At 44.6% G+C, this 26188-nt stretch overlaps 1 protein-coding gene across 1 annotated transcript in view; it reads left to right on the top strand.

The window, feature by feature from the left end:
• The window catches only part of LOC311148818 (transforming growth factor beta receptor type 3-like), a 115701-nt gene that overhangs the window by 66402 nt on the left and 23111 nt on the right, over window positions 1–26188 (top strand). Inside the window, exons 4-11 of the mRNA XM_084185812.1 lie at window positions 1946–2083; window positions 12681–12864; window positions 15512–15674; window positions 17807–17954; window positions 22545–22734; window positions 23398–23705; window positions 24283–24438; window positions 25650–25817. Of these exons, the coding sequence (XP_084041938.1) occupies window positions 1946–2083; window positions 12681–12864; window positions 15512–15674; window positions 17807–17954; window positions 22545–22734; window positions 23398–23705; window positions 24283–24438; window positions 25650–25817 (1455 nt within the window). The remainder of the gene's footprint in view (window positions 1–1945; window positions 2084–12680; window positions 12865–15511; window positions 15675–17806; window positions 17955–22544; window positions 22735–23397; window positions 23706–24282; window positions 24439–25649; window positions 25818–26188) is intronic.

The following is a 26188-nucleotide window of genomic DNA, read 5'->3' as shown; positions in this document are numbered from 1 at the left end:
GACCTAGCTCGCTCATAGCTCCAAGCTGTGGGGTTATGGGTAACAGAGGCTTGCTCATAACGTTTTTTTTCCTCAGCGCTCCTAACAAAGCCTCCAGTGTGTGAGCGTTCAGATAGCAGCGTCCAGAGAGAGACCACATATAAGAGCTGAGTTACGGCCTTCCCCAGGGATTCATAGCTCACAGTCATACAGGCTCATTGAGATTATCAGTACAGTTAGTGTATATAAACAACAAAAACCCTGATAAAAGACGACAATCCGTAACATTATAGCTCTGTAATTGCGCAGGAACAGTCAACAGAGTGGTCTGCAATGTTTTGATAACATTGATACAACAGCCGCAGTAAAGAAAAAGCTCTGCTATTTGCCTAGTGAAGCAGCTGTGTGAAATGAAAGGGGATGGTGGTTTTAATTCACTGTAGTTGACCCTATGCCGACTCGTACATTTTATACTGTGGGTTCCTCCCCTTAGCTCTGTAAAGGTTCCGGTTCCTAATTGTTGTGTGTTACGCAGTGTTACGCCCACACCTGGTGGAAATGGCTCCAATCATAACAATGCTAATGACAACAACCGCAAGTTGATATAATTTGTAAATGTCACAGTAATGTCACTATTACTGCATTTAGCAAATTGTAGTTGTTGACATAAGCGTTTATGACATGCTTTTGTACTGCTTCGGAAGGTATTCAGACCCCTTGACTTTTTCCACATTTTGTTACGTTTACATAAGTTCATCTTTCCCTCGATCCTGACTAGTCTCCCAGTCCCTGCCGCTGAAAAACATCCCAACAGCATGATGCTGCAACCACCATGCTTCACCGTAGGGATGGTGCCAGGTTTCCTCCAGACGTGATGCTTGGCATTCAGGCCAAAGAGTTCAATCTTGGTTTCATCAGACCAGAGAATCCTGTTTCTCATGGTCTGAGAGTCCTTTAGGTGACTTTTGGCAAACTCCAAGCGGGTTGTCATGTGCCTTTTACTGAGGAGTGGCTTCCGTCTGGCCACTCAACCATAAAGGCCTGATTGGTGGAGTGCTGCAGAGATGATTGTCCTTCTGGAAGGTTCTCCCATCTCCACAGAGGAACTCTGAAGCTCTGTCAGTGACCATCGGGTTCTTGGTCACCTCCCTGACCAAGGCCCTTCTCCCCCAATTGTTCACTTTGGCCGGGCGGCCAGCTCTAGGAAGAGTCTTGGTGATTCCAAACTTCTTCCATTTAAGAATGATGGAGTCCACTGTGTTCTTGGGGACCTTCAATGCTGCAAACATTTTCTGGTACCCTTCCCCAGATCTGTGCCTCGACACAATCCTGTCTCGGAGCTCTACGGACAATTCCTTCGACCTCATGGCTTGTTTTTTGCTCTGACATGCACTGTCAACTGTGGGACCTTTTTATAGACAGGTGTGTGCCTTTCCAAAGCATGTCCAATCAATTGAATTGACCACAGGTGGACTCCAATCAAGTTGTAGAAACATCTCAAGGATGATCAATGGAAACAGGATGCACCTGAGCTCAATTTCGAGTCTCATAGCAAAGGGTCTGAATAAGGTATTTCTGTTCTTTATTTTTTATAAATTAGCAAACATTTATAAAAACCTGTGTTTGCTTTGTCATTATGGAATATTTTGTGTAGCTTAATGAGGATTTTTTTTATTTTAATCAATTTTAAAATAAGGCTGTAATGAAACAAAATGTGGAAAAGGGGAAGGGGTCTGAATACTTTCCAAATGCACTGTATGTCATGATTTCTCCTACTCCAAGAACCACATTGAAAATACGTATTCTTCTGTTATTTTTGTCCTTTTAACTCTACGATTTTTACCCAAAATCAATCAATCAATCATGGGGTTTGAATATCATGAAGTCCTTATGTTCTGTAGGTACCCTTCATATAAAGTGTTACCTAATGTCCTCTAACTCTCTCCTGCTGTCATCCTGTTCCCAGGTGGAGCTGCACCTAAAGCCCATCCAGTCCCTACTGGTGCACCAGAAGCCCCTGGTGTTCGTGCTAAACTCCCCCCAGCCTGTGGTGTGGGACATCAGGACAGAGAAACTAGCCCTGGGCATCAAGCACACCTTCCATGTAAGTCCAGATTCAACCAAGTTCCCCTTCCAATCTCTCTCTCTCGCTCGCTCTCTCTCTGTGTCCCACTCCACTAAGTCCCTTTCCAATCTCTCTCTCTTAGTCCACTTACTCCCATGTATTTATTTCCTCATACCATTCTTTATTAACGTCGTCCACTTTTCTCAGTGAGACGTTAAGGAAGCAATTCTTTTGCAGAGGAAACCTGTGCTATGTTATGGTCTAGACGAGAAGAGCTCTCAGCTGTTGGTTACAGATGTATCATGTGTTACACACACTCTGGACAACAACAACCACAGTCTGTGGACAACAACAACCACAGTCTGTGGACAACAACAACCAACCACACACAGACACACACACACACACACGGACACACACAACCACACACCCTCTCACATACCCTGTGGTGAGACATTAATGTCTGTATGGCAGTAGTTAATGTGTAATGTGCAGCAGTGGTTTACCCATGGATACAGGCTCTTCCTTACACTGTGCAGACACACACTTTCCACTTACTCTTGTTGTAAACCCTAATAATCAGTGACAAACATATACCAATTTAATGACTAACACACCACTGCTGTAGGACTTCGTTGCTATCAACCCTCAAGTGATTAGTGAACTCTTGTTTACATGCCAAATGATAGGCTATAGGTTGGCATGGACTATATGCTTAGCCTGTTCCCAGATCTGTTTAAGTGCTGTCTTGCCAACTCCTACTGTCATTGTCACACCAGGCTACATTATGCTACGCTCATCCATTGTCACATAGAGAGTTGTGTGCCTGCCGGAAACCCTCTGACACAGTCGGGGATGAAGCGTATTTATACTAGAAGATAAAGTGGGTCGGTGACATCAGCTCTGTTGGCACTGGAGTCCCTAACAACATTATTGTTTTTCAGTCTGGCTTTTAAACAGTGGAGGGCTGTTCCCTCCCCTCCTCTCCTCTCCTTCCCTACCTCTATCCAAACAATGTTGTTGATGGCTGGGCAGCAGTACAAATCATCCAGGGCGTCTCCTCGAATGACGAAAAACACACACCCCGATGGGGAGGGGAACATGGAGGTTTCTTGAAGGAGTATTGGGAGGCAGCAGGCCCCAGCAGGCCCCCTGGACAGCTAGCCATATTTAGTAATGGTACCAGAGGGCCTCTCTCTCTCTCTCTCTGTGTGTGTAAGACTTAATGAGAAAATGAGGCGAAGCCACTGTATCACATGAGAAAATCACATAGAAATGAGAACAAGAGGCCCTACATGGCTTAACTCAACCATGCTGCTCTTCACTGTAAGCCTGGCTGGATCTGTACACTCCTCCCTTGCCATATATGCTGTGAAGACTTCCATGCAGCTCGCGGTTCTTCTGAAATAATCATTGTCAAATGTGCGTTAACACCATAGCATTCCACAAGAATCAGGCACTACTTCATATTATTTCCATATGTGGTGGTGATGTGTTCTCATTGCATGCAAAACATCCTACCATGAAAACCAGAGCCCATACAATGTTTAACACAGACACCCATACACGTACGCACACACACGTCCAAATTCTCAGAGGCTTAGCCTGAAATCCGACCTTCGGCAGTGGGAAGACCTTGGTCTCCATCGGCAAAAAGAAGACTTTAAGTCTCCGTCATCACCTCTGTGTTGAGTAGGATTACTGTGGTTATGTGAAGCTAGCTAGCTGACGTGCTAACATCCATCCACCTTCTGTTTCCCAGCGTATTGCCGTGAGCAGATAAACCATTATAGACATATTACAGACCAGACCTGGGTTCAAATACTATTTGATGTCATTCCAAAAACATCCGCTGGGATTGATTGAGTGGCGCAATGGAACCAATAGAAAAGTTGCACATTTCAAATTCTGCCCATCTGGCTCTCCAGGTAGGCTAAAACAAGCGCTTAAAGAATTTGAAATATTTCAAATAGTACTTGAACCCAGGTCTAAAACAGACCCAATCCCAGCCTCAGTCTGTCTCTGTCTTAACCACAGACTCAGGTTTCACTCTGACACCCCTAGTGAATACATCACAAAGCGTGAAAACATGAGAACGCAATTCCAGTTATTTCCTGTACTAAATGGAAATATTTCCATGTAAGATTGAAAAAGTGGATGTAGTTCATTCAGATGAATGTGCATCCAGGCTGCTTACGTTTTCAGAGCTGTAAACGGTCATTCTACATGCAGTTAGAGACAGTCTTCTCTAGGGCTGCGTCCCAAATGGCACCCTACTCCTTTATAGTGCGGGCTCTGGTCAAAAGTAGTGTAGTATATAGGGATAAGGTGCCATTCAGGACGCCATCTCAGAGGGAGCCATTAGCAGGTCAACAGTGTAGTAAATGTCTCCTCATCAGACATATAACAGCTGACAACAGTCATGAAGCCCAGCCCACAGCCTACTGTACAGTACTAGGCTAGCAGACCTTATTCTGTAGTGTACTAATGTTGTTAGATATTGGATCTGACATGGGGCCCTGTGCCTGCTTTCCCACTGTCAAAGGGGAGGGATAGGACTCCTCCCTGGTGACAGTTTTACTGTTCAGGGATACTTTAATGTACACTCATAAGGTTTACAGAATCATATATATACACTGAGTGTACAAAACACTAAGAACACCTTCCTAATATTGAGTTGCACCCCCCACGTTTGTCCTCAGAACAGCCTCAATTCGTCGGGGCATGGACTCTACAAGCTGTCAAAAGCGTTCCACAGGGATGCTGGCCCATGTTGACTCCAATGCTTCCCACAGTTGTGTCAAGTTGGCTGGATGTCATTTGGGTGGTGGACCATTCTTGATACACACAGGAAACTGTTGAGCATGAAAAACCCAGCAGCGTTGCAGTTCTTGACACAAACCGGTGTGCCTGGCACCTACTACCATACCCTGTTCAAAGGCACTTCAATATTGTGTATTGCCCATTCACCCTCTGAATGGCACACATACACAATCCATGTCTCAATTGTCTCAAGGCTTAAAAATCCTGCTTTAACCTGTCTCCTCCCCTTCAGCTACATGGATTGAAGTGGATTTACATGGATTGAAGTGACATCAATAAGGGATCATAGCTTTCACCTGGTCAGTCTATGTCACGGAAAGAGCTGGTGTTCATAATGTTTTGTACACTCATACATACATACATACATATGCAGATAAACATACTTTGGATTTTTCATCCAAATAGTTGAGATGAGATTCTCTTTATGGCCTGGCAAGCTACACATACACTGTATACACGTGAAACCTATGAGTCATAACTGTTTTCTATTCAGGCACATTCACAGTGAGGTGAATGTACCAGATTATCTGTCTGTCTGTGGAGAGCCACTCCGGTCCTTAGCTATGGCAAATTAAGGTTAGCGTTGAGTTGTGTGACTTCCCTGGGCCCTCTGGCTGTGAGCAGAATGAACTGCCTGTTACATCCCATCTGTCAGGTCAGCTACTCTCCTCAGGTTCAGGTTGGCTCCAACGGGGATGCCTCGTTAACATGCCGCCATTATGGAACCCAAACACTGACTGACTGACTGGACAAAGAGACACGACGAGCTGCTGAGAGAATGGACGGATACCCAATCCTGTCACACTCAGTCAGTGCTTCACTCTGCATACCTGGCCTGTAGCTCTGCTCAGACCAACTGCAGTACACATGTCTGAGTCAAACATTCTGACCTGCAGAAGAAGAAGAAGACTGCAGTATAAATGCAAAATCTGCATGGATTCAAAATCTCACAGCACCGTCCTCAGCACATAATAACCAGATCAGAGCCACACTTATACTCTCACTGGTGGTCATTTTACAGTCTGGAACACTGTATGTATACTGTAGGTGAAAAGGCTGCGCTAGTGAGACAGACAGTGCCAAGTCCAGCTAGCGCACCACCGGCCGCGTTTGAGTAAACCCTCTTCTAGAGTTGGAGAGGAGCTGGTGTTGTGTGGTGGGTATATAGGGTAACAGCGTCAATAGTAATGGTTTGTAGGTCTTAACACCTCAGACCCTGATCCTCCCAGCCACACAGCCAGACCTCCTCTACGCTGTTCCCCCATTAGAGGGACTATTTCCTGGTGCTAATAGGCTCTGAATCTGCCCTGAATCAGCGCTGCCAGGCCTCGTTTCCTGGTCCCCGATTCTAGGGTCCACAGACGGACACATATGTGCCCTGGAACCGCTTCAGTTCCGCCCTGCTCTGCTCTGCCTGGTGAGCACACTGTTTCTGTTGGCCCACTGGATCCTCCTGCCTGCAGCGTTTTCAAATCTTTGGCCCGAAATCCAGACATTCTGTTGTAAAACATGCTCCGCAGCACTCCCTGTCAATCAGAAGTACTGAGTAATGAAAGAACATGAAGTCTAACATGAAATGAAAGATGGACACAGCAAATCATGCCAAAGTAATTTCACCAGGGGACAATTAGGATCCTAAGGAGGGCACATTTCTAGAGAGGGGTCTTTATGAAAGTTGGTTATATGACTCTGGTTGCATCTCAAATGGCACCCTATTCCCTATCTAGTGCGCTACTTTTGACCAGGGCCCATAGTGAATAGAGTGCCATTTGGGATGCAGATGCTATGTTTTAAAGGGTTATCGTGCCTTATTGTTTGACTAGTTTGATCTGGAACACATCTTTGTTCTCTCTGGCCTTTTGATGGACCAACATTGTAAAGTTTAGCTGTTGGAATTTGTTGCTCTTTCTGTGTTTGCCAAGTCTTTCTCCTTTTTCTGTCTTTTCTTTCTTTTATTGCATTATTTGGATTTGGTGTGATTCTCTCCTTTTTGTCTCTCTCTCTCTCCTTTTTGTCTCTCTCTCTCTCTCTCTCTCTCTCTCGCTCTCTCGTTCTCTGTGCTCGTTAAATGGAACCATGGCCAGCCCAATATTGTTTTTTCAGATCTACAGGAACGTTCTGCCATGGTGCAGAGACAGATGGTGTTGTTTTCTACACAACAGCTCTCCCTGCCAGTTCTCACACACATACATACACGCCAGCAGCTTGATTAGCTCTCTGGAGCCGATATAGAGAGAGCAGATCAAATCACCCACAAAAGCATTTATCACATTCATATCATCACTGCATTAGAGCACGCTCCTATTATCTCACATCCTCTCTCTGTCCCTGAGGCCTCCCTCCCTGACTCCCACTGTTTGGAACACCTCGTCTTCTCCAGACCGACATGGTGTTTTCTCAGGTTGTACTGTGGGTGTTGCTTAGTGTTGCTTAGCGAGAGAGTTGGAGGTTTGCAACACTCTGATAATTGATATAAAACATTTGGCATGGCGTCTCTTCTCTCCCCTTACCCCGACCAGCACATATGGCAATAATATGTAGACGCTCAAACACACACAGGCAGAGAGTCCAGGAAACTAACCACAGGCATATGCTTTTAAAAAGCCACGGACCGTAAAGGGTACTGGGCAGCAGGCACATGTTATTGTTGGGATTTATACTTTGGGGAGGGAAAGAAGGGACCAATCTTACAGGGAGGAGGCTTAGCTCTCTATGGCTGTTAGGAACTGTAGACTTTGGAACATTTAGACTAATGCCGACAAATTGTTGCAGCAGCTATTTACATTTTAGTCATTTAGCAGACGCTCTTATCCAGAGCGACTTACAGTTAGTGAGTGCATACATTTTTTTGCTGGCCCCCCGTGGGAATCGAACCCACAACCCTGGCGTTGCAAGAGCCATGCTCTACCAACTGAGCTACACGGGGCCCAGCTATCTCTTTGAAAATTCGGACGTAATATTTCATTGTATCACATTACATGTTCAGTGCAATCTGCTGAACAGTTGAAGCTGCCAGATGTCAAAGCTGATGTTGCTTTTCAACAGACATGAAGTGGAGAGCAGCCTACACCCTTCTCATTGTCTTACACCCATGGAGAGAAGTTAGGCTAGTCCGCTAGCTAGTATTTTTCAGAGCGGGCTTGTAGAACATTTGCCAAACTAGAGGTCCATCCCTGGGTCCACCCAAGCACCCCTTCTTATTTGACTTTGAACTGCTCAATAACACCTCATTGGAGATCAGCTCTATTAGTTCCATTCCCAGTTAGGTAGAATGAGGTAAACTCTTGGCTTTGCAAAGTTCCATGGCTCTTACCTCTTGAGTGCAGACCTGAGCTGATTCCAGACAGACAGACAGACAGACAGAAAGAGGCCAAACAGACAGTCCGCTCCCCTGCTTGGGTGCATTAGGTATGAGGTCATACAGTGAAATGAGCCCAGGAGTAATTTGTCTGTCTGTCTGTCTGGTTCTGTTTGTGAGAAGAGGACAGATAAACAGCACAAATGTATGTGTTCAGGGATTAGGCCCTCTCTCTCTGCACATTCAGTCCTGTGTTCAGACAGGTCCTCCTCTTCTCAGGGAGAATGGGATGATACGCTCAAGACAACGAGTAGCGTACATGCTATGACAGTAGGGACAATAAAACCAACAAAAATGACTGTACTGTGAATTGTATTAATGTTTTTCTCCCAATTGTTTCATTGAGTTAATCATCCCTTTGTGACAGTCATTGATGACTATGCATGTAGCACTACTTTGACGTCTACACTCTTAGAAAAAAAGATGCTATCTAGAACCTTAAAGGGTTCTTTGGCTGTCTGCATAGGAGAACCCTTTGAATAATCCTTGTTGGTTTTTTATTTTATTTATTTCACCTTTATTTAACCAGGTAAACCAGTTGAGAACAAGTTCTCATTTACAACTGCGACCTGGCCAAGATAAAGCAAAGCAGTGCGATAAAAACAACAACACAGAGTTACATATGGGGTAAACAAAACAAAGTAAAAAATACAACAGAAATACATATATATACAGTGTGTGCAAATGTAGCAAGTTATGGAGGTAAGGCAATAAATAGGCTATAGTGCAGAATAATTACAATTTGTATTAACACTGGAATGATAGATGTGCAAGAGATGATGTGCAAATAGAGATACTGGGGTACAAATGAGCAAAATAAATAACAATATAGGGATGAGGTAGTTGGGCGGGCTAATTTCAGATGGGCTGTGTACACAGGTGCAGTGATCGGTAAGGTGCTCTGACAACTGATGCTTAAAGTTAGTGAGGGAGATAAGTGTCTCCAGCTTCATAGAACCCTTTTGGGTTCCATGTAGAACCCTTTCTACAGAGTATTCTACATTGAATCCAAAAGGGTTCTACTTGCAACCAAAAACGATTATCCTACGGGGACAGCCGAATAAGCCTTTTGGAACCGTTTTTTCTAAGAGTGTATGCATGTAACACTAATTTGATGTCTTTGCATGTAGCACTACTTTGAAGTATTGTTAATACTCTGGGAGCTGAACAATTAACAATATTGTAACTTTGAAAAGGTATCGCTTTCAAGCAGTTATTTTGCAAGTCCTGGCTTCACACTTTGTGTTCTTGTAAAAGTAGATGCTAATTTCTTATTTTTTCCAACTTGCAAGTCTTTGATAAAAACATTACTGTATTTTTGTTTTTTTACACATTCTTCTCACAAGGTCGCTCTCTCTCTCTTTCTCTCTCTCTCTCAGCTAACTGGGTATGGATCTCGGGTTGGTTTAGAGAGAGAGCGCCTGGTTTGTTGAGCCCCAGTGTCTCGGAGTCTCTTCTTTCATATTCCCATTTCAAATTACTCTCGAAAGGCCTGGAGCTAATTAGGTTTTTTAGGCTTCCACCTCTAATTCTTTCAGACTAATTACATGCGTATTGCCGCAATTAAATTGATAAACTCTGTTGAGCTTGGCAAGGTTTCCCAAAGTAAACCCCAACCCCTTCCTCCTCCATCTCCTCCTCCTCTCTCATTGTTCAGCACTCGTCCACGGCTCTATATCACTTTTGATCGCTGAGGTGAGGCAGTCAGGCAGAGGCACTCCGTCTTTCTCCACTAAAGTTTTCCTTTCCTTCCTGCTGTAGTCGTAGTAAACGTTATCACTCGAAATAAATAGCTACGTAGCGGTGAGTTCTTCGACAGTGTCTGTCTCCCTGGTCTTGGCATTTATTATCTGTGGTGACAATGCCAGGAACGTAGAAAGGAGCGGCCAGGGGTCAGGCAGATGTTGCACATGGTGCTGGCTGGGCCGTGTGTGTGTGACGTGTGTTTGGGTGTGTGTGCTGGGGGGAAATAGAGAACCTGTCTGTCTGGAGTTCCAAATACCCAATTGTCAAACAAACAAGCAAACACCATGATCTGAAAAACTAACCAATGTTGCGGTAGATTCTTGAGTTTTGCTTTCCTTTTCCCCCTCTTTGGAAAACTTCAAAAATATGGGTAATGCAACAAAAGTGTTATGAGGTAATGTTTTAATTGGGCCTGCCAGGTAGCACGGTCAGCTGCCCTCCACATGTTAGATAGGAGGCCATGGGAATAAGAAAAAGATCACGATAAATATAATGAGGTAGGCTATCTAGACCAGACCGTGTGTTAGGGCTACCTGTCTGGCCTGTGATACTCAGCTCAGCTCAACTCTGCTCACAGTTTTACTACAGTCAGTAGTTTTCTCAGCACGTGAATGTTTATCTCGCTGAAATGAAGCATATGGGTTGAGGTCCGTTAAGAGCCAAAGGGGTGGTCTCTCTCGCTCTCTCTCTCTATGCTCTCTCTCTCTCTGCTCTCTCTCTCTCTCTGCTCTCTGTTCTGTGCACGCACACACACACGCCAAGCTCAGCCAAGTTTCTCTCTTTCCCTCCCTCCATCCCTCCCTCAATCCCTCCCTCCTTCCCTGCCAGAAGACAAATCAGCACTTCATTGTGGGCTCGGGGCTCCGCACACATTTTTCGCTCATTTTCTTTTTTTGTCACCATATCACAGCTGGGTTTTGCGGTCTCGCACCCTTTTGCCTACCTAGGCTTAGGCTACGTCCCACTGTATCACATCTGGATACAATTCATCTTGCTGTCAGCTGGCTCTCATATGGCAAAATGTTCTACTTTTAGATTATGATGCTAACTCCAAACAAACTGCATTGATAAAAGTAGTCTCTTTCTTTGTGCCTCTGATTTATTTGTAAGTGTGTGTGAGCACGCATAGAAAGACACGCGTGTCTTGCAATTGTATTTCCTATGATAAAGACAAAGTAGCGTGTGTGTGTGTCTGCTGGCTATATTCATGACAGACAGCTCCATACTACTCCAGCCATTTTGAAAAATCCCTGCACACTAGTGATGATGCACAATAACATATTACATAATCAGTAGATACCATACAACTTATTGTGTAAGGAGACCATGTGTCAAAATACGGAGCACACATTGTGAGAGGCCTTGAAATAACGATTGGGGATGGAGTGTGAAAGATGTCTTTTGGCAAAGTTTAGATGGAAGGTTTGAATTGGGAAAGGTCTTCTCTTCTCCTTTATCTGTTTGCCTCGAGGCAGGCCTTGACTTTTATTGTTTCAAATGTCTTATTTTCCCATAAAGTGGATGGGCATATCTTTATCAACAAAGAAGTCCTTGTGAGTGGAAGTCTTGAAAACTAACTCCATGAGCCCAATAGAAAATACAGCTTCTTAACAGTAAATCATGTCTCAGGTCTGATCCACAACTTTTTTTTTAGCTTTACCATTTTATATTCTCAGTAACTCTACATGTAGTTCCTTCAGTAGCTGAAATAGAGACTGCTGAAAGTAATCCAAAGTTATTTGATGTAAATTTGAATATAGAAAATCATTTACATTTACATTTTACATTTTAGTCATTTAGCCGACGCTCTTATCCAGAGCGACTTACAGTTAGCCACTGATATTAAAGGTAGATTCAGCGATATGATGTAGATGCAGAAAGTTAAACGCATAGTGGGTCAATTTCCGCAACAACTAAAAGCGTTGAAGAGCGAGGCTCAACTCCGCTGTTTTGGTGCCCTGGCTACCACGCTGTGAACAGCGAGAAGCGAACCCGTGCACATGCAAAGATACTGTGTGTGAAAGTGAAGTCTTCCATCTCGCTCAACTCAATATCTGTCATTTCGCTGAGTTGACCTTTAAATCGATGCTTATTGGTCTCTGGACTAGATATACTGTAAATCCCCACACCATATTATTGATCCTACGGTCTCTCTCTGTATTATTGTCACACCAGGTCGATAATGCTAGAGCTAGTCTCTTAGGACCAGTTTCCCACACACAGATTAAGCCTAGTCCTAGACTAAACATAATCTTCGATGGAGATTCTCCATTGATCTTGCTCTTTAGTCCAGGACTAGGCTTAATCTGTGGCTAGGAAACCGGCCCATAGTGTCATACAGAAACCTACTGTATCACAGTCATTCTGTGGAACCCCTGCTTCCAGCTCTTTTCCTCACAGGCAAATACGTCTATACGTCATAGTACACCCAATGCCATAGCAGTCTTAGGGGCTATGTCTCCTGATGTACAGTGTCTATCTGTAACATCATTGTATCTCTCCACCCTCCAGGTATCAGAGAGCTCAAATGTCCACTTCTCTGTGTGTCGTTTAGCGCTGATACATGGCTGTAGACTCCTATGACTCCTAACACACTACAGCCATGTCTCAGGGGTATGACTCTTGATGAACCGTGTACGTCAGTCTGTAAAGCCATGGTGTCTCTCTGGCTGTCTGTCTGTAACATTGTTGTGTCTCTCCTTCCTCAAGGTATCTGAGGGATCTGATGTCCACTTCCCTCCAGGGAACTTCTCCCTCCACTGTCAGGTTCAGAAGGAGGTGCTTCCCCATGGCAATGAGCACCTCCTCAACTGGGCCACCAAGAAGTACAGAGCCGTCACCTCCTTCTCCGAACTCAAGATCGCCCTGGACATCTACATTAAAGTGGGAGAAGGTGTGTTTTACTGTCAGAGGGAAGTTAGAAATGTTTCTCCAAAGGACACTCTTAGAAAAAGGTGCTACCTATAACCATAAAGGGTTATTTGGCTGTCCCTTCTGTAGGAGAACTATTGGTTCCAAGTGGAACCCTACATCAAAGTGGGAGAAGGTGTGTTTAACTCTGAGAGGCAGGTAAGAAACGTTGCCTCAGTCCCAAGGTAGTGCCACATTTCCGTTTAGAATGCCTAGGGAGGCTTTTACACCTACCTCCACTAAAAGTATATTTTCTTTGCCTTGTGACTGGCCTTTTCTTCCCCACTAAACCTTTAATGAAGTGGTTCCCACGCAGTAATTGCCTCTCAATGGAGGCCATTGACAGTCCTGGGAGTTACTGGACCCTAGAGAAATAAAACAATCCCAGAGAAGCAGAGCGAACACTCTCTGTGTTCTGAATTCTCAGTTCCACTGGCCAACTTTCAGTTCCATTTAAAAAGTAAATAGACTTGGCCGGGAGGAAAGGACTTTTTCTTTCTTTTGTAATCTGGCCGTTTGCTTTCCTTGCTTGTCACTTTTCTTCATTGACTGTGAGCCCAGAGTCAGTGGAGTGAGGAAGAAGTGATTGATGAAAATGCAGAGTAGGTTTGTGAGAGGGTGTGTGTCTTCGTAGTAGGTTTATGAGAAGGATCGCTGCTCTGATTGCTAGCTGCTTCTAGACGAGGCCTGACAGACTAGTCCTGTGCGCTATGAGAAAAAGAGGGGAGTGACAGAGGGAGGATTAGGGGAACAAGAAGAGGAAAAAGGGAAATGGAGTTGGATGGACAAAAAAAGACTGAAGTTGACGCAACAGAAGAAAATCTATAGACTGAAGAGATCAAACATGGGACTGTTTCTTGCTATTCATGTCTCCAAGCAGTTTTAGTCAAACAGACAAGAGAGGGATCCATTTACGTTATTCTTTCCTCCTTAAAACTAGAATCGTTAGTTGCTACATCCATTTTTGGAATTATAAATTGATTCTTGAAGAATATAACTTAGAAATGCCTCCTGAGCTTAGTTCAACTGTCGTACCCCATCAGAACCCAAAATATAAGCTTGTTTTACTCTGTAAACAATGTAAATGTAAACAAACACTTTATAGCCTCAAAACATGTTTAAAATGATACTTTTGATATCATGGATGGTCAGTCCTTGCATCCATAGGTATGTCTATGAATTTGAGAGTGGTTACATTTCTCTGGGCCCATCCCTCAGCTTTTTAACAAAACGGGTGGAGAATCGCTTTATTGTTTCTACTAAGGATTCTAGCTTTAACTCCTTAAGCTGCTAATAAGTAAGACGTTAGAGGCCTTGTTCCTTAACTTGTCTGTAAGAAGACCACTTCTGAGAAACAGAGTTTGTAGTAAACTAAACTGTGGAAGGCATTACTGGGTTTAGCAAATGTCAGCTGTTCCTTGATAACTGTGAGCTGTGAGTGGAAACAAACTGTCAGAGTTGTCTCCTCTCCACCAGGCAGTAGAGTTACTGTAGCAGGTACTCAGGCTGTTTGAAGTCAAGGGCTTTCCTCCAGGGATGTTGTGTGATTGATCCATTGAAGCCATGCTTCACTCTTTCCTTCACTTCTTCTCTCCCCACTGGTGCTTTGTAAACCGATCCGACAGCACGTCCAACTTCATCCTACGTCAACATCCAGATAGATAGGGCACCTCATTTTTAACGACTGTCTTTCAACTGCATGACAATATCACTTTGACTGCCAGGAGTGGAGTCATGGCTCCATTACACATTACAGCCGGGGTATGTACTGTTCTCTCCATGTAGTCAATCACTTTAGAGGAAAACAGAGCGTGTGTGGTTGCTTAGCCTTGAAGCAGTAATCTATTCAGCCGCTCTCTCTGTCATTAGACACTGTGGTTTGGCGAAGGACCAATATGCCATGTTTACCTCAGTCCGTCTCCCCCCATCTCTCTCTCGCTCTGGTACTTTTTCATGAGGCTGGACAGATTTCCGCTTTGTTTCGTACCAGGCCATTAATACACGTACGAGGGGGGCACATGTGGGTCTAGGGAGGAAGGTGCCAACCCCTTTAGTTTATATTGTCAAAGAGCTTGTTTGCCAAATAAGGAAGCATCTGGGCTTAACTTTTCATGTTTTATAAAAGACTGAGAAGAGGATTGCATGCCTGGGCAGTTGGATGGAGAATAATAATAATTGAGTAAATAAATGCTAATAAGTTAGAATGGTGGGAAACCTGACAGGAATGACTGATTGGACGTGTTTATGACAGCTATTGTTCAGAATTGTCCTTCATTATCCCAGAAACATAAATCATAGTGTTCAGTACAAAAGCTGTCTGTATGTCCCTGTCTTTTACCAGCAACCCCAAATTGTTCAGGCTATGGCTGAACAAAGGAATGTAAATACCTAAATACCTCACCCATTTCCTCATGAGGATTCATCTTGAAAGAAAATAAAAAAACTTTCACACTGCGCTTGCCAGTATCACTTTAGTATATTAAGCTTACGTATCAGCCTCACTGCCTTCATCAGAACTTCTTCCTCTTGAGGATTAATCAAGTATAATCACATCACTTCCAGTGTAGGAATTATACATAGAGTCATAATCTCATAATCTCATTTAACCACACTCTCCTTTTGTCTTTCAGACCCAGTGTTCTCAGATACCTGTAAGATCGACAACAAGTTCCTGTCTCTGAACTACTTAGCTGGCTATGTGGAGCCCCAGCCCTCTAAAGGCTGTGTCCTGTCTGGGCCAGACCAGGACCAAGAGGTCCACATCATCGAGCTGCAAGCACCCAACTCCAGCAGGTCAGTACTGTAATCCAACACAACCAGAACACAAGCAGAACACAACCAGAACTCCAGTAGGTCAGTACTGTAGCCTACCACCAGAACCAGAACATAGTCCGACCCAAATAAGGCACACATTTATCCAGTTTAGGCTGGGTTCTGGACACAGATTAAGCCTAGTTCTGGACTAAAGAACACTTTCAGTGGAGATTCTCTATTGTGCATGCTTTTTAGTCCAGCAGTAGGCTTAATCTGTCTCTGGGAAACTGGCCCTTTATGTCAATATGCTACACATTATGTCGATCACACTAACTCTAAATATAAACCTTAATGATCTCAGGGTAATTTCCCCATTACAAGAGGTCAGGATGGTTTCTCTCTAGTCACACTGGTAGTCTGTGTTGGATACCAAGGAAGAGGGGGATAATATTGACGTTTTGTTGAGCACTCTATCTCAGACTCTAGGTCTAAGGGTGCCTCCCAAATGGCATCCTATTGCCAAGCGCACTACTTTTGACCAGAGACCTATGGACCCTGGTCAAAAGTCATGCAAACTAGACTCTAAGATACACTACATGACCAAAAGTATGTGGACACCTGCTCGTCAAACATCTAATTCCAAAATCATGGGCATTAAAATGGAGTTGGTCCCCCCTTTGCTGCTATAATAGCCTCCACTCTTCTGGGAAGGCTTTCCACTAGATGTTGGCACATTTCTATGAGGACTTGCTTCCATTCAGCCACGAGCATTAGTGAGGTCGGGCACTGATGTTGGGCGATAAGGCATGGTTTGCAGTCTGCGTTCCAATTCATCCCAAAGGTGTTCAATGGGGTTGAGGTCAGGGCTATGTGCAGGCCAGTCAAGTTCTTCCACAACGATCTCGACAAACCATATCTGTATGGACCTCGCTTTGTGCACGGGGGCATTGTCATGCTGAAACAGGAAAGGGCCTTCCCCAAACTGTTGCCACAAAGTTGGAAGCACAGAATCATTTAGAATGTCATTGTATGCTGTAACATTAAGATTTCCCTTCACTGGAACTAAGGGGCCTAGCCCAAACCATGAAAAACAGCCCCAGACCGTTATTCCTCCTCCACCAAACTTTACAGTTGGCACTATGCATTGGGGCAGGTAGCGTTCCCCTGGCATTTGCCAAACCCAGATTAGTCTGTCGGACTGCCAGTTATATTGAAATGTGATTCATCACTCCAGAGAACACGTTTCCACTGCTCCAGAGTCCAGTGGCAGCGAGCTTTACACCACTCCAGCCGACGCTTGGCATTGCGCATGGTGATCTTAGGCTTGTGTGTGGCTGCTCGGCCATGGAAACCCATTTCATGAAACTCCCGACGAACAGTTATTGTGCTGAAGTTGCTTCCAGAGGCAGTTTGGAACTCAGTAGTGAGTGTTGCAACCGAGGACAGACAATTTTTACGCGCTACGTGCTTCAGCACTCGGCGGTCCCGTTCTGTGAGCTTGTGTGGCCTGTTACTTCCTGGCTGAGCACTTACAGCACTTACAGTTGACCGGGACAGACTGACTTTTTGGAAAGGTGGCATCCTATGACGGTGCCACGTTGAAAGACCAAGTTCTTCAGTAAGGCCATTCTACTGCCAATGTTTGTCTATGGAGATTGCATGGCGGTGTGCTTGATTTTATACACCTGTCAGCAACAGGTGTGGCTGAAATAGCAGAATCCACTAATTTGAAGGGGTGTCCACATAATTTTGTATATATAGTGTAGGTTGGCATCCATTTGGGACACAACCTCACGTGGAGTGTAGTCTGTATTTCCAGTCTGCCGGGTAATGGCCTCAGTCTCCCAGAGGTGTGATTACTCTGTATACGCATAAAGAGCCCAGAAATACAGGGAATGTGGCAGTCATGATGTATTTCACCATACGGCTGCTATGTGGTCTGGTCTGCTACGCACGTCTTCCTCTTTCTGGGAATACCTCCAGTTTCTTAATCAGTTGGCCAGACAGAGGTACGGCATGTAAATACTGAGTGTTTTGGGTCTTCCAAAACTCTTATGGCTCTCTCCTGGCTGGCTCGCTCTCTCTCTCGCTCTCTCACTCTCTCTCGCTCTCTCGCTCTCTCTCGCTCTATCGCTCTCTCTATTTCTCTCTCTATTTCCCTCCCTGAGCAGTGCGTTCCAAGTGGATGTGATCGTGGATCTGAGACCACTGGAGGCAGATGTTCCATTGTATCGTGACATTGTGCTGCTGCTAAAGTGTGAGAAGTCTGTCAACTGGGTCATCAAGGCTCACGGCGTCATCGGCAAACTGGACGTGGTGGTACGTAACACTGAACACTACGGAGAAATGTTTTGTTTCTAAATAAAAATACTTATATTTACAGTAACCTGCAAACTGGACTTGGTGGTACGTGACTCAAAACGTCACTCTGAATGTAACAAACACAGCCCCTCTATTCATGGGTTGCACCTCCTTCACTCGGTCGCCACTGTTATGAACATTCTCAAGCTGTTCTCTGCCATAGTGATGCCAAAAGGTCTACTTGTGCCCAGTCATTCTGAACGGGGGCTAACGACTGTTTAGTCTAAATTACACTATAGTGGCCTGGAAATACGATCAATCTGACAACATCACGATAATGACAAAAGGTTTTGCTACTAATTATTTGCCTCCTTTTAAAATGTTTTTGTATTTCCAAGCCACTGTAATGCCCTTTTGATAAAATCTTCATAATCTCCGATTGACAATGCTGAGTCGGGCAGCAGTCCTAAAATGAATGTTCAAAGCAATATAGAGACGAAACCTTGCAATCCATGAATAATAGGAAAGTGCTGCTTTGACCTAAATAAAACTACTTATATTTTCAGTAGAAGCAGTTTATTTAATGGCCAACTCCAGAGACCTAAGACTCCATCCCTCAGATTTATAGCAAACCAAGTGGCAGGACTGCTATTGAGTGGTTTTTCGAATTGATTAGTTCAACTTTCAGATTTTAACTGCCAAGATCTTTTTTCACTGTCTCAGTAACACATCACAATCAGAGAAGGTTGGTGGCACCTTAATTGGGGAGGACGGACTCGTGGTAATGGCTGGAGCGGAATCAGTGGAATGGTATCAAATACATCAAACAAATGGTTTCCATATGTTTGATGCCATTCCATTAGCGCCGTTCCAGCCATTATTATGAGCTGTCCTCCCCTCAGCAGCCTCCACTGATCACAATGGCACGAATGGTATGAGGGGAGACGGGCAGAGGATCCATGTCACAACACATGACTAGACAGGCACAGCAGACAGACAGGCATGTCACCACTTTTCACTGCTGACCAATACATTTGTCACAATCCGAGGAGTGTTGAAGTGGCACCTGGTTTCAACCTGCCTGCAGGGGAGGGAGGGAGGGATAAAGAGATGAACTGTGAAATATCATGCTGACAGCTCCAAGGGTTGTCATCATATTGAATGAGAGGAGGAGGGGAGAGGGGGAAGAGAGGGGGAGGGGGGTGAGACATTTTCATAGGCCAGGCTCACCACAAACAGTATTTTTATTGTGCTCACAGCCTCGCACAGACTGACCTGTTTGCCGTCCATCATAATGTGAATTATGAGCGTTGCTGGCTGCAGGCCCTGTCTGCATCCCAATTGGCACCCTATTCCGTATATAGTGCACTACTTTTGACCAGAGCCCAATGGGAATAGGGTGCCATTTAGGACAGGGCCTATCTCTGTGGATTGCACTGCAGAAACAGTAACAACACAATCACTGCCCAAATACTGTGTAATACCTCAGTGACTGGCTATCTGTCTGTAGTATTGAAATATTGTTTCATACTTGTTAACATTGACACCCACACAGTCTGTGGTCGTGTATACACTTACATTTTTTTTTTTACAAAATCTGTTCTGGTCATTGAAAAACATACACTATTTTACAAGGCTTACACTAAGGGAGATTTATTTGGTTTTAGGTTAACAATAGGAAATTGTCCAATGACCGTATTTGCTCTGGCATTGCATGTTTTCCTCCCACTTACATCAGTCTAGACATGTATGTTAACGAAACCAAATAGATTTTACCAATATCTGAAGTCATAATGAGGGATGGCTCTTACACGTTTGGCACATAGCCAACAGATACCTAGTGGATATCAAAGGTGTTTTGTCTATTAATAAAAAAGTGGCGTTGACACAATTTAGACTACCATCTCTGTAGCCCAAACCAACCTGGCCTGCCCTTCGCTCGATCTTCTCTATGAGTGCTGCTTAGCTCTATTCCGTGGTCCCTATGCTATGCTAACTGCTGTGTCTTGTATTGTCTTATGGGCTCTAGGTACCTGCTTCCCTGGGTTGGTTCCCACACTCTGTAACAGTGATCCTCATGCAGGCAGGGTTTGTGTGTGCCTCTGCCAGTCCATGACTCTGCACTTCTCCCATTCAGCCAGCTCAGTTCAGGCTCAGGCTGCGTCCCAAATGGCACCCTATTCCTTATGCAGTGCACTCCCTTTGACCAGTGCCCATGGAGCTTTGGTCAAAACTAGTGCAATATATAGGAAATAGGGTGCCACTTGGAATGCTGGCCCACGCTCAGCCCCAGCCACCGCCTGCCTGGCTGTTTGTACAGCTGCCCTTTAGGCTGTCACTGCACTGAATCAATCAGGCCAGCAGAGCAGGGCTACGGTTGGCTACAGTAGTAGGCTACGCTAAGAGAACCATTAGGGGGAGTAGGGGACTGGAAACTGGGAACACATGTCAGCGATGTGCTGCTGACCTACAGTTTACTGTACTGCCAAAGTACTAGCCTGGTCCCGTATCTGTTTGGCATGACATTTGGCATTACCATGAATGACCATAGGAGTTGGCAAGACAGCACAAACAGATCTGGCACCAGGCTAGGAAAGTACAAGCCAGGGCCAGACATAGAGTACAGTACTAAATGCAGAATAGCACAAATCATTGGGAGGAGTTCAGTTATGATGGATCAGATTTGCTTTTAACTTCTGGTTTTGATTTCTGAGTTTAGAACCTATGAATCAATCTAGGACCAAAGTAAACTGAAACTGCCCAGTATCATTGCAAGGGTTTCATTGACAAAATGCTTAATTAATGCTATGTGTGTGTGCGTGTGAGAGTGTGTGCATATGAGTGTGATTGTGAGTGTGCTTGCCTGCATGCGCATGCATGTCCCAGTATAAGAATCTGTCTTTGGGAACCAGCCACTGTGTCAGAGTGAATATCTATAAACAGAGAATGTCAGCTATGTACGTGATATGATAGCCTCGTAAAATCAAAGTGTTGCTAGCTACTGTCAGAGGATTGGCCACAGCTCTGCTCCTGCTCCGGGGGACAGAGGGGATGTGCATCCCAAATGGCACCCTACTACTTATATAGTGCACTACTTTTGATCAGAGACCTATGAGCCTTGGTAAAAAGTAGTGCACTAAATTGGGAATATGATGCCATTTTGGACAGAGTGGATATGTGGGAAATGTCTGTGGGAAGGGATTAGCCCTCCTCACATTATACAGCACGGAACACTGGGGAACTAATGAGGAATTCTGGTAGAAATCTGACACATTAGGCTTAGTCCCACCATTGATCAGGCTTTTGACGTTTGTGTGTGTGTGTGTGTGTGTGTGTGTGTGTGTGTGTGTGTGTGTGTGTGTGTGTGTGTGTGTGTGTGTGTGTGTGTGTGTGTGTGTGTGTGTGTGTGTGTGTGTGTGTGTGTGTGTGTGTGTGTGTGTGTGTGTGTGTGTGTGTGTGTGTGTGTGTGTGTGTGTGTGTGACCCTTCACCGCTGCTGAATTGGTCAGGGCCTTTCCATGCCGAGACCTGAATGTAAAGTGGCTCTTTTGACTTTGACTCTTTCAAGATATGAGAGTAAAATGAATATTCTCACACTTTCATTGTGGGTTGTGGTCACACCGGTTTTTGAAGCTCTATAGTGACGTTTTACCATTTCATACAGTCAGAAAAAGGAAATGAAACGAGACGTAGAGATTACTGGTAAATGATGCTAACTAGAAAAGAAGAAAGCGTCCACTTTGGTTTGTATAAGACTGATGACGACAAAGCCCTCCCGAGTGGCGCAGCGGTCTAAGGCACTGCATCGCAGTGCTGAGGCATCACTACAGACCTGGGTTCGATCCCAGGCTGTGTCACAGCCGGCCGTGACCGGGAGACCCATGAGGCGGCGCACAATTGACCCAGCGTTGTCCAGGTTAGTGGAGTGTTTGGCTGGCCGGCCTTGTCTCATCATGCTCTAGTGACTCCTTGTGGCGGGCCGGGCGCCTGCAAGCTGTCGTCAGTTGGACGGTGTTTCCGCCGACACATTGGTGCGGCTGGCTTCCGGGTTAAGCGAGCAGTGTGTCAAGAAGCAGTGCGGCTTGACAGGGTTGTGTTTCGGAGGACGCATGGCTCTCGACCATTGCCTCTCCCGAGTCCGTAGTGGAGTTGTAGCGATGAGACAAGACTGTAACTACCAATTGGATACCACGAAACTGGGGAGATAAAGGGGTCAAAGTTAAATATATATATTATTATTTTTTTGATTGATGACGGCAGGTAGCTTAGCGGTTAATAGCGTTGGGTCAGTAACCAAAAGGTCGCTGGTTTGAATCCCCGAGCCGACTAGGTGAAAAATCTGTCTGTGCCCTTGAGCAAGGCACTTAACCCTAAGTGTTTGCTAAATGTCTCAAATGTTCATGTAAAAAAAATGATCATGACAAGATATGGTATCTCAGAAGAAGAAATTAGAGCACGTTTTTTTCTTTGATTATAACTGATAAGATTACATTGATTAAAAACTCCTTGAATCAAATCAATTGCTGGTAGTTTTGCCTCTACCAATATTTCCATATGATTTACAGTATAGGCTACTAAACCTGTTAATCCCAATATTTTTCCCCAATAGACGCCAGATACCATCAGTCTGAGCCCCAACACAGAGAGGCGGATGGAAGTGTCTAAGACCCCCAAGCACCACCTCCCATCTGGCTCTCAGGCCCTGATCAAGTGGGCAGAGGAGCATAGCTATGGACCAGTCACCTCCTACACCCACACCCCTGTGGCTAACACCTTCAACCTGAGGCTCAGGGAGCCAGGTAAGACAAGCCAGGCTGTTTAAAGTGGACTCATATTTGTGTTCCAGTACTTGTTGACTGTAATTAAACTAATACGGTAGATCATGTATGACAAACAGACCTAGGTTTAGTCAATTCAATAAAGATATCTACTATGTAAATAAATTAGCTATGCTTTGATTTATACACATTTTTCATGAGCATACATTGTTATAAATGTATTTAACTGTTAAATAATTAATTTCTACCACAGACCATCACCAACACAGTTTAACTGTTCTTATAAAGACAATAGCGTGAAAACTTGGGCCAGTTTCTGCTCTGTGCAATTTCCATGGCTCTAAAACCACCAGATGACACTTTAACAGAGGTCTCTCTCTCTCTCTCTCTCTCTCTCTCTCTCTCTCTCTCTCTCTCTCTCTCTCTCTCTCTCTCTCTCTCTCTCTCTCTCTCTCTCTCTCTCTCTCTCTCTCTCTCTCTCTCTCTCTCTCCTTATTTTTCTCCTTCTTTCTTTCTCTCTCTTTTTCTTTCTCTCTCTCCTTCTCTCCCTCCTTCTTTCTCTCCTTCTTTCTCTGTCTCTCTCTGTGTGTGTGCATGCATGGTGTAGGTGTCTGTCTGTGCGTGTACGTGCGTTTGTGTGTGTGTCTCTCTGTGACTAAAATGTGTGTGTTCTGTGACTTCCAGATGTGCTGAATCCCCTGGACTCCATGTTCCTTCCTTCTATCCTGTGGGACACCAACCCCCTCCTGTCTGGTGGTCCGGGGGGTGCTGCCTCACGCTCCATTGGCCTGCCATTCCCCTTCCCCCCGCCCAAGGAGCAGGGCCTGCCCTACCTATCACTGCCCCCCTCCCTGGAGGACCATCCCTGGCTGGGGCTGGGAGGGGAGGAGGGTGGGGAGCCTGAGGAGCAGCAGGGGACCCTCAGTGTGGGGCTCAGTGTTCAGTGTGAGGAGAACAGGATGGTGGTCAGCATCGACAGAGAGAGTCTGCAGGTGAGTGGATGAATAGCCTACTGTGACTAATTGTGTCTGCAATAGAGGACAGGCTGCTGTGGAATTCACACTTTTCATCCTTGGTTTATCTCTGAGTCTTCCTCTTTACGGAATAGTGACTGGCATGTAGTTGAATGAATTGTGTGTATTTTCCCAGACTGTTTGTGTGTGTGTGTGTGTGTGTGTGTGTGTGTGTGTGTGTGTGCCCTACCACTGGGTACAGTGAAGCAGGCAGAACACAACAGACCACATCACAGTCTATTAAATCCCGCACACTGCAATTAGGGATAGTTATGGTTACAGTTGGACCATCCTGTGGTTTTTATGTCTTCCTGGGAACTTAATATCACACCGAGAAGTAGTCTGTGCTGTAGAATGGCATAGTGACGATAATGCCAATGGAGTCTAGTGCCACATTGTGTCTCAGCAACAGTTCTGACAGTATTGAGATGATCATTAATCATGATTTGTATTGCAAATATTATAGATTATTGATTGACATTATATTGTTTTTTTTCTATTTTTCAATCCTTTATTAATTTACTTTACATTTTTTTACATTTGTCTCTTTCCTCAGGCCAGTGGTTATGGTAATGCCAACCTGACTCTTCAAGACCCAGAATGTAAAGCGACGGTTAACTCCACCCACTACACCCTAGAGACGCCATTGGAGGGCTGTCAGACCACCAAGTACCCCATGCACTCCAGCTCTATGGTCCTCTACATCAACTCAGTGAGTACCACACACAATGGCCATAGCATCTACAAAAACTAATTGAGGGCCAGTTTCCCAGACCCTACCTAGTCTTGCGTTACCATACTCCCAAGTCTTGTGAAGCTTGAACATTTAAGATACCTGGACCCAAATAAGCCTACTCCTGGACTGAAAAAGAAGGTTCAATGGATATCTCAATTTTAAATAGTTTTTAGTCCAGGATTAGGCCAAATCTGGGTCTGGGAAACCTATGAGTGCTGTATCCCCCAACCCTAGCCTGTTACTCTGAACAATGGTAAAATCAGTTATCTCTGTTGATATCATGGGAGAAGCACCCAGGGCCAAAACTTAGGACAACACTATGAAAATGTTATGGGATTCAGTATTACCGTTAAACCCTTTCTCAGCAGAGTTCATCATTAACATGGAATGCAACATGTGCTTTCACTAACAAGCAACGATAAATCACTTCTCCGCGGATCTCTTAAATTATTTTCGGAGCAAGGTTACAAAACACATTTGTGTCCAAATAGAGATTAGAAATATCAGGCACACACCCAAAGTTCTCCCAATTTTTTATCTCTTGTCTTGGATGCAGACCCCTATGGTCAAAACAAATTAATCTTCATTTATCTGTTTCTCGATACATCAAAGCCACATATCCTTGTATGGTCCTTGTTTGTCCCATCCTACAATAAGGCATTTTAATTACTAATCTACGCACCAGCAGGAATAAACTAAATGTCAATGACAATAATTCACCTCATTTAGCCCGTGTCTTCCAGCCCTAAATGTATGAAGTACACAGCAGGCTTCCAGTGTTTCTTTAAACTGACTAAATGAGAAATATGCTTCACGGGGTCTGCCTGAGTGAGCTCTGGACTGTTGAAATCTCTGGACGTTCCCACGTTTTAATTCCAGCTCATCTGTTGCAGAATGTTTTGGCAGCTAGATTCAGATCAGAGCCCTGTCACTGGTGTCCTGAGCCCTTGAATGAAGCAACACCATTCACATGCAGAAAATTATTGGAAAATAGTTTGGCGCCGATCACTGGGAAAGTGTCCTGGTCTGTGTCTCAAATGGCTCCCTATATAGTGCACTGCTTTTTACCAGAGCCCTGACAAAGTTAGTGCTCTATAAAGGGAAATAGCTAGGGTGCCATTTGGGGCGCATACTGTATCTGAACTGTGTTCACTGATGTGTTCAACTCCTCTATGGTTGACATCCAGATCCTGATAAGTCATGCTGAGCCTAAGGATGGGAGTGGTGGTCCCCTGGATTACGAGGATCTAGAGTCCGGAGACGTGACCCCTGGGGAGGCAGAGGAGCTAGAGAGGCTGGAGAGGGCTGCTTTCCTTGAGCACACCACAGGCCCTGATCACAGGTCATCCATTCTGGTAAAACATTAAGACTCCCTCGAAAAAGAGGTTGGTTTTTAACCTCAAGTGAGTTTCTCCTTGTTAAATTAAGACTACATTAAAAATGAATTAAGATTGCAGCATTGCATGACAGGGCCTGCCTGGGGTTGGGAGAGCTGGGAGTCAAGACCAGACCACTGATCATCAATAAATAAATAGAGTCTCATCTTATAGATGGCGCTGTACTATATGGCTGCCGTCTTGCGTGCGCCAATCCAACTTTACTATTTTGTTATTCTTTTGGTGTTTATCTTTACTTTTTTTGCAAAAAGTGGATCCTCTATAATTTCTTATGATCCACAACAACTTTTGAATAGCAGATCGGCAGTTACTATCCTCAATTCTGGCTT

This window comes from Coregonus lavaretus (assembly GCF_964263955.1).
Source record: "Coregonus lavaretus genome assembly, chromosome: 21".
NCBI classification, from domain to species: Eukaryota; Metazoa; Chordata; class Actinopteri; order Salmoniformes; family Salmonidae; genus Coregonus; species Coregonus lavaretus.
The sequence above is the reverse complement of the archived record's forward strand: the minus strand, read 5'-3'. Positions and strand labels throughout refer to the sequence as shown.